Source organism: Microtus pennsylvanicus, chromosome 11 (genome assembly GCF_037038515.1).
Source record: "Microtus pennsylvanicus isolate mMicPen1 chromosome 11, mMicPen1.hap1, whole genome shotgun sequence".
Classification (NCBI taxonomy): Eukaryota; Metazoa; Chordata; class Mammalia; order Rodentia; family Cricetidae; genus Microtus; species Microtus pennsylvanicus.
In genome coordinates, this window is record NC_134589.1 from 27,639,357 (window position 1) to 27,647,917 (window position 8,561).

An 8,561-nucleotide genomic window follows, 5' to 3' on the forward strand; every position below is an offset into this window, starting at 1 on the left:
CTACTTCTCTCACCCACTGCGAGGTCTCTCTCATTCTTTATAGTTACCGCATAAGTAGGACTTCCTCTCCTTGGCGGAGCTTTCCTGCTTCTCCCGTCTACCAGATCAAGCCTCTTGCTAGATTATACCCACTCAAGGTGCTTGTCACAGTGTGTGACTTTATATTTACTGGCTATAGACTGTGAATAAAGGCTGAGGAGGAGCACACTGGTGTCCAGCGCCTGGTAGAGAGCAGTGGACACGAACCTGGCTAAATAAAGCCAATGAAGCAAGTGGATAGGGCATGCAATAGAACGTATTGGCTCAGCGTCATCTTCCAGGGAAAGATTCCTGCAGTAGGTGGGTTCTAGGTTGGACCTTGAGATGGGCAGCCTGAACCAAGCAAATTTTGCTGCCTGAGCAAATCCTTCGGTTGGAGTCTCATTTCTCGCTTGTGAAAGGGGCAAGGGTTACGCACAATAATAGGATTCTCTGAGATCTCACGCCCTCCCAAGGGCGAGGGTAATTTTTCCCGCCAGCACTTTAAAGCTAACTCATTTTATTCCAACGTTTAGGCGCGGAAGCTGAAGGAGCTTCAAAAGCACGGCAGGTTTGTCTGTATTTCTGCGCTCTACCGCCGGGCGGCGCTCGGAGACCAGCCACAGTGCCCGAGACTTGGCGAGGATCGGGCTCTGGGTCCGCCCCTCGCAACTACCGCCCGAACTGGAGCAGCAATACTGGGAGTGTGGGCCTGACTGGGCCCTAGCCGCCGGGTCTCCCTGCGTGGGGCTGAGCCTCGCCGCTCGCTGCAGGTATGAGCAGGTCACTACAACATGCCTTGCGCCTGTGGGGCTCGCGATCGTCTCTCAGGCACGGGTCTGTGGTGTCTGCTGAGATCTTTCTGCATGCCTGGTCCTCCCCAACACCATCTGTTCCTTGGTTCCAGCAGGAAGGCTTCCTTTCTTTGCTTCCCCTTATCTGCTACCGGGCTAGCTCTGGGTCTACCCTAATATACCACCTCTAGAAAGCCTTTCTAGAATGCTGTGCTGTCCAAAGCTGCCCCGGAAGCACCATGCGCTGTCACATTCTTAGGTCGCTGCCACTGGCCTGTTATCATTTAGCTGTGTTCCCAGGGCCACTCTCTCAGGCTGAACTCCCTGAGACAAGCCTATTTGATTCTCTGGGTGCTCTGTGGGTGTGGATAGTACAAGACCAGGTCCCACAGAGTGTCCTGTACTCTGTTTTTGGTTGTTGTGGCTTAGCCATCCCTGCCTACTTCTGGTTGTCCTTCACCTGGCCCAGTCCCAGACCTAACTCCTTTTGACCTGTCCAGACACTGGCAGTAGCCCCTCCCTTTTACAGGCCACTGACACGCATGCTAGGGATGCCTGCAGTGCAACCACCCCAGGGAGGGGCCCTGCATGGGTAACAGAACCCAGCTGGAAGGACCATTCTACTCACTGTGACCCGCTGTGACCTCACAGATAGCCTACCTACCGCCAGGTCTGAGAAGCTGGGGGAGCCTAACCTGGCAGGGAGCCCCCAATGAGCCACCATTCCTCACCACCCCCAAAACATAAGGGGGAGCACAAAGGCCACGGTCTCCCCCGTGGTTCAGAAAGGTGGGCTGGGCTGAGAGTAGGAGTTCCTGAGGCTGGGAGGAGTCGAGCTGATTGGGGTGGGCAAGGGAGAAGCGGTCCCCGTTTATAAGACCTCTCTGCCTACCCTAGGGGTAGCTCCTCCCGGGACAAGGACCGAAGTGCTACAGTTAATAATTCAGTGTCCATGCCTGCTGGAGGAAAGGCTAGCCGGACCAACTGTCCTCCACCCACACCTCAAAAGGCCCCCAACCGTCTAATCCATGAGAAGTCACCCTACCTCCTGCAGCATGCCTACAACCCGGTGGATTGGTGAGTTCTGGTGGACTGGTAAGGGCCCAAGCTCCTCTGAGATTCCCAAGGCTGCCAAGTGATGCCTCTTCCTGTTGGACTTAGGTACCCTTGGGGACAGGAAGCCTTCGACAAGGCCAAAAAGGAAAACAAGCCAATTTTCCTCTCAGGTATACACCCACCTTTCCTAATATGGGGTTCGGCGACAGGCAGCAGGTTGGGGGAGGTCTTCTGGGTTCCAGCGACCCTTTCCTGCCCTCATGTCCCTCTTCCGTCCTAGTGGGGTACTCCACCTGCCACTGGTGTCATATGATGGAGGAGGAGTCCTTCCAGAACGAAGAGATCGGGCACTTGCTCAATGAGGACTTTGTCAGTGTGAAAGTGGACCGAGAAGAGCGGCCAGATGTGGACAAAGTGTATATGACTTTCGTGCAGGTGCGCAATCTCTGGTGGCAGTCTCGTCACACCTGTGTATGACCGCTCTCCTGACCCTTGACCCTCTGTCTTTCAGGCCACCAGCAGCGGAGGGGGCTGGCCGATGAATGTGTGGCTGACCCCCAGCCTCCAGCCATTTGTCGGGGGCACCTACTTCCCACCAGAGGATGGTTTGACTCGAGTCGGCTTCCGAACAGTGTTGATGAGAATCCGCGAGCAGGTTGGTGGATATCAGGGAGGGGAGGGACCATGGAGGCTGAGGCCCATGCTGACCTCCAGCTGTGTGTTCACCTCCGGTAGTGGAAACAGAACAAGAACACCCTTCTGGAAAACAGCGAGCGTGTCACCACAGCCCTTCTGGCCCGATCTGAGATCAACATGGGTGACCGACAACTGCCGTCCTCGGCTTCCACCATGAACAGCCGCTGCTTCCAGCAACTGGATGAAGGCTATGATGAGGAGTATGGCGGATTTGCTGAGGCCCCCAAGTTTCCCACACCTGGTCAGTGACCTCTGACCTATGTCATGACTGTCTTGGCTTAGATAAGCGACCCAGTGACCCTGGTCTGTCTTGTGTGGCTGAGCGACTCAGTACCTTTCTGGTCCCCAGTAGACCAATGATAACCTGACCTCTGACTAGGCAGTGGCCTGTGTCCTCTGAGTGGAGAGTGGAAGTTTCCCCCATTCAGCCTGACAGAGACTGATGGATCAGAGACTTTCTCACCCTCCTCTTCCTGTTCCACAGTGATCCTGAGCTTCTTGTTCTCCTATTGGCTCAGTCACCGGGTCACTCAGGATGGCCCTCGGGCTCAGCAGATGGCCTTGCATACCCTGAAAATGATGGCCAACGGGGGCATCCGGGACCATGTGGGGCAGGTGAGGAGGAGGCCAGGTTCCTTGGAGAGACAGCAGGGCTGGTGACAGAGGCTGAGATCAACCTAGCCCTACGTCCTGCCTGGCACAGGGTTTCCACCGGTACTCCACGGACCGCCAGTGGCACATCCCCCACTTCGAGAAGATGCTCTATGACCAGGCGCAGCTATCAGTGGTCTATTCCCAGGCCTTCCAGGTGACTTTTGCCCCTAACTTCAACCCTGGCTACCAATCCCAAAGCCTTCCAGGTAACTGTGGCTTCCTTCTAATTTCAACCCATAATTCCTTCTCACATCCTGGATACCCGGGCTTCCCTCCCCTCACTTTCCTGGGTGACTATCCTCTATTGAATCTGAGCCGCCCCAGTGACTTCTGTTTACAGCCTCCCTCCCATCCACTACAGATCTCTGGTGATGAATTCTACTCTGATGTGGCCAAAGGCATCTTGCAGTATGTGAGCCGGAGTCTGAGCCATCGGGTGCGTGTGCACTGAGGCGGTGGGGGGGGGGGGCACGACACGACCTTGCTGAGGGAGGGCTTTGGATGGTGACCAGCCAACTCTCCTGTCCCCACAGTCCGGAGGTTTCTACAGTGCCGAGGATGCTGATTCTCCTCCAGAGCGGGGCATGAAGCCAAAAGAGGGTGCGTTCTACGTGTGGACAGTCAAAGAGGTCCAACAGCTGCTCCCAGAGCCTGTGGGAGGCGCCAGCGAGCCACTGACCTCGGGCCAGCTCCTAATGAAGCATTATGGACTCAGTGAGGCAGGCAATATCAGCTCCACTCAGGTGAGGACTTCCGGGGACACAGGAGGAGGACCCCAGGCCCACCAACTGCATGGGTTCCTTCTGACTAAGGCTGTTTTTCTCAGGACCCCAAGGGGGAGCTGCAAGGCCAGAATGTTCTAACGGTGCGGTATTCGCTGGAGCTGACTGCAGCCCGCTTTGGCCTAGAGGTAGAAGCCGTGAGCACGTTGCTCAACGCGGGGCTGGAGAAGCTCTTCCAGGCCCGGAAACATCGACCAAAAGCACACCTGGACAGCAAGATGCTAGCCGCCTGGAACGGTGGGGTGGCCCTCTCTAAGGCCTGATCCTATTTGCTAAGCCCCTTCTATCAGCGCAGTCTTTCCCCCCAGGTGTCTTTATTTTGAATTAGAAAGGAATAGATGCAGATTTACAGTCCAAATAATCTGCATGGGCTTGGCCCTTGGAGCCTCGGGTGGGTGGGTGTCCCTGGAGAGCTCTTGTTGCCCTCTTACCACCCCTGGCCTCTTTTCCCTCCAGGCCTGATGGTGTCTGGCTTTGCTGTGACGGGGGCGGTCCTGGGCATGGATAAACTGGTCACTCAGGCCACCAACTGCGCCAAATTCCTCAAGCGGCACATGTTTGATGTGGCCAGTGGCCGCCTGAAGCGGACATGTTATGCAGGCACCGGGGGAACAGTGGAGCACAGGTAGGGGGCTGGGTAGGCCAAGGGGGCCATCTTATGTGATTCCAAGCCCTGTTCTTCCCCTTCAATTGCCTGATCAGTCGCTACTCTGCCGTGTGCACACTCAATACTCCTGGACCCCTTGATTCTTTCGGGAAACGGGCTAACTGTAACCTCAAGAGAGGTGGATGTTGAGGATTGACCGAGAGAAGGCATGACGAGTGTCCTGTCTGCTTATTCCTGGGCCCGCCCTCAGACTTCTCCTTCTCTCCTGTACCCCTAGTAACCCACCCTGCTGGGGCTTCCTGGAGGACTATGCCTTCGTGGTGCGGGGCCTGCTGGACCTGTATGAGGCCTCACAGGAGAGCTCATGGCTCGAGTGGGCTCTGCGCCTGCAGGACACACAGGACAGGCTCTTCTGGGATTCCCGAGGTGGTGGCTACTTCTGTAGTGAGGCTGAGCTGGGAGCGGACCTGCCCCTCCGTCTAAAAGATGGTCAGTGTGGCTGTGGGCCAGTCCTTGGTCCTAGTCAGGGTTGGGCATTTCCTGAGGGGGGGGGGTTCCTCACTTCATGTCTTTATTCTATGTGACTTTGGTAGTCACCTGATATTTCTGAACCTGCTTCTTAATATTCACACGAGTGTAGTAGCAGTCAATGGAGAGGTGGGTCTAGCTGTCCCATGAGCATGCAGTGGTCTTTGAAAGCCACGGATTCATTTGTTAAACAAGAATGCCTTGGTCTCTGCCTGCAGGGAGTTTGCAGTGTGGGGTAGGAGCTGAAAACTGGTAACCAGCAAGAGTATAAACTGTAACACACCCCCAAGAGCGTTGAGCTCGCAGAAGACCTGTGGGACAGCTGTCAACCAGGAGGAGCTGTGTGGTCAGGGAGGCACTTAGGAGAGAGTTTAGGCAGAAGAGAGAGTCTGAGAGAGCCCTAGGAGGATAGGCCGAGTGATGGAAGACCAAGAGACTGGGAGTGGTGTGGGAGGAGGCTGCGGATGCTGGGGTAAGGAAGTGAGGGCTCAGGAGTGGAAGAGGGTTTTGACCTGCTCTGGCTTGAGTGTAAAGAAGTCACTCTGACAGTGGTAGAGAAGATTAGGAACACAGAAATCAGGGTGACCCGTCAAGAGGACTGGTGTTTAGTTTTGGTGGCACTGCTGAAAGCAGCCAGGGGTAGCACCTGAAAAGGGGGACACGGAGGGATTGGGGCCTGTTCGGGCAGCAGCCCAGAAGGGTGTGTAGACGGATTAGAAGACGTGAAGAAGTTGAGTGCCTCCCAGTCCCCTCGGCAGGATAGAGGGGTCTGTAAAAAAAAGAAAAAGAAAAATAGCCAGGCCGTAGTGGCACATGCCTTTAATCGCAGCACTTGGGAGGCAGAGGCAGGTGGATTTCTGTAAGTTAGATACCAGCTTGGTCTACAGATACAGAGTGAGTTCTAGGATAGCCAGGACTGTTTCACAGAGAAACCCAATCTCATAAAACAAAACAAAACAAAACAAAACAAAAAATGAACAAACAAACAAGCAGCAATCAGACCAACAAGGCATGTACTTCTTTAGACTACCCCTGAACTTCATAACCCAGATTCAGTCTTAGGGCAGAGTCCTGAAACTCAGTGACCATGCCCCTTATGCCACCTCCTGTCCCTTGCAGACCAGGATGGTGCAGAGCCCAGTGCCAACTCTGTGTCTGCCCACAACTTGCTTCGGTTGCATAGCTTCACTGGCCACAAGGATTGGCTGGACAAGTGTGTGTGCCTGTTGACGGCCTTCTCGGAGCGCATGCGCCGCGTCCCGGTGGCATTGCCTGAAATGGTCCGTGCCCTCTCAGCTCAACAGCAGACTCTCAAGCAGGTAGGGAGGTAGGGAGGTATGTGGATTGAGACCCAGGCCAGGAGGGCAGCGGGGCATGGTAGCCATGAGTGGAGCTCCAGTGCTCTCCCCAATGCTCACTAACATGTGTGTAGGTGCTTACAAGGTCGGGGGTCTTCTATCTGTGGAGCAGAGGTGTCTGTAGAAGGGTAGTGTCAGAGGAGACAGGCCTCTGGGCCAGGGACATGCCTGTGAGGTCTTGTCACTGGGCTGTCTTGAGTATAAAGGCAAAAATGAAGGGGCTAAATATGGGTTCCTGGTGGCTGGGTGGCTGGTGAAGTGTTTCTCTGTAAGGCTCTACATGGTGGTCTGATTAATTCTGTTCCTTTGTGCTTTATTGCTGTGTCAACTCTTTAGTGTACACACACACACACACACACACACGTTTTTCTGGCTTGTGGCCTGGTGTGGGTCAGAGTGTTTTGCCTCAGGTTTGCCTATGAATACTTGTGTCTGTGTGTGCATATGTATGCAAGTATGTTCGTGTGTATTTATATGTGTGGCATCCACTTTCTTTGGGCATCTGCTGTGCATGTATATAACTATTCTATGCTTCTTGGTATGTTGTGTGCCATCCAGTGTATCAAGTCTTCCGAATACCCTCCCCCCAGATTTGTATATCCAGCACAATGTATAACATTGCTACTTGTGTGCCTTCCTGTGTGTGTGTCTGTGTGTCAGTGTGTGGTCTACGTGTTTCTGTTTGCCAAGCATTAAATCTGATGAATCCTCCTGGTGGCTGAAGTGAGTCCTTTCCCTTCTTAGGGACAGTGGATGGGTGGAGGAAGGACAGGGAGGTTCTGGCAGATCTGGGGCCTAGCATCTCCCTTTCTGACACTGGATGACTTTCCTGTACAGATTGTGGTCTGTGGAGATCCTCAGGCCAAGGACACCAAGGCCCTGATACAGTGCGTCCATTCCATCTACCTCCCTAACAAGGTACACATTCCTGCAAAGTTGGGTTCACCCTCTGCCTCCCTTTGTTGCGTCTCCCTACTCGGCTGGCTCCCGACATCCTGCCTTTTGGAGGCTTGGGGGAGAGATCATGTCCCACTGGGCTCTGCAATGACTAGTTCCTACTCCCGGGTGACATGCTTTGCTCTGCCACTGCCCCAGGTGCTGATTCTGGCCGATGGAGACCCATCGAGCTTCCTGTCCCGACAACTGCCCTTCCTGAGCACCCTTCGACGAGTAGAAGACCGGGCCACAGTCTACGTTTTTGAAAACCAAGCCTGCTCCATGCCTATCACTGAGCCCTGCGAACTACGGAAGCTACTACACCAGTAACTGCCCAGAACCCTTTGAGCTGGGCCAGAAGGCAGAAATTTCCAGCTGATCAGAGACTTAGGCCTTGCAAGACTATCCCCTACAGCCACCACTGGGAACCCTGCCACAAGGTGATGACAGCCATTCTTGTAGCTCCCCCATGGGCACCGGCTTACCACGAAATAAACCTAACTGTGTCCTGTGGTGACCTTGAGACCCTAGCTTCTCTTGTTCTGGCCTGGGACCTTCCTCTGCCTCCCCAGCTACCCTCCTTTGTCTCCTCTCATTGCCCCTTCACCTTCCATGGGTCACTAACCTGATCTTGCTTCTGTCTGTGATTAAGAAGCTTGAATGTAGCCGGGCGGTGGTGGCGCACGCCTTTAATCCCAGCACTCGGGAGGCAGAGGCAGGCGGATCTCTGTGAGTTCGAGACCAGCCTGGTCTACAAGAGCTAGTTCCAGGACAGGCTCCAAAACCACAGAGAAACCCTGTCTCAAAAAACCAAAAAAAAAAAAAAAAAGAAGCTTGAATGTAACTGAGTCAGTGGACCAAAACCAAGTACAGGAACCAGAGTGAAGACAAGGTGAATACTGGCCCAGGAACGGAGGCCCCTGTTAGGAAGTGGCCTTCCATCTTCCACCTGGTCCCTTCATTTAAAGCTAGGGAAGGGATAGAGCTCAGCATAGGCTTTAATATTTAACAGAAAGACAACATTGCCGTCTACTGTTGAGTACTGTAGAAACTACTATGACCAGAACCAAGACAGCTCTTTGGGGTTACCCATTCAAGCCTAGCATCACTACAGGAGGTCATGGTCATTCTC

The 8,561-nt window shown here is 54.1% G+C and overlaps 1 protein-coding gene across 3 annotated transcripts; it reads left to right on the forward strand.

Annotated features, from left to right (window-relative positions):
* Positions 1-629: 629 nt before the first annotated feature.
* Positions 630-7,958, forward strand: Spata20 (spermatogenesis associated 20). Of its 3 annotated transcripts, XM_075991052.1 has the most exons (17): positions 630-791; positions 1,342-1,601; positions 1,710-1,889; positions 1,974-2,038; positions 2,149-2,303; positions 2,380-2,523; positions 2,604-2,805; positions 3,049-3,179; positions 3,268-3,372; positions 3,580-3,654; positions 3,752-3,961; positions 4,045-4,237; positions 4,457-4,625; positions 4,885-5,096; positions 6,255-6,454; positions 7,331-7,411; positions 7,589-7,958. In XM_075991052.1, exons 2-17 carry the CDS (start codon positions 1,525-1,527, stop codon positions 7,757-7,759), a joined length of 2,370 nt encoding a protein of 789 aa, XP_075847167.1. In that variant the 5' UTR covers positions 630-791; positions 1,342-1,524; the 3' UTR covers positions 7,760-7,958. The 3 variants fall into 3 exon arrangements, with proteins under 3 accessions (XP_075847167.1, XP_075847168.1, XP_075847169.1); XM_075991053.1 differs by lacking the exon at positions 1,342-1,601 and having other exon boundaries at positions 686-791; positions 7,589-7,951; XM_075991054.1 differs by lacking the exon at positions 630-791 and having other exon boundaries at positions 1,421-1,482; positions 7,589-7,951.
* The last annotated feature ends 603 nt before the right edge of the window (positions 7,959-8,561 follow it).

Coding starts and splice junctions, on each gene's coding strand:
- Spata20 (XM_075991052.1), top strand. CDS start 1,525: ATGAGCCACCATTCCTCACCACCCCCAAAACATAAGGGGGAGCACAAA. Junction 2,304..2,379: donor TGTATATGACTTTCGTGCAG/GTGCGCAATCTC, acceptor TCTGTCTTTCAG/GCCACCAGCAGCGGAGGGGG. Junction 3,373..3,579: donor TCTATTCCCAGGCCTTCCAG/GTGACTTTTGCC, acceptor CATCCACTACAG/ATCTCTGGTGATGAATTCTA.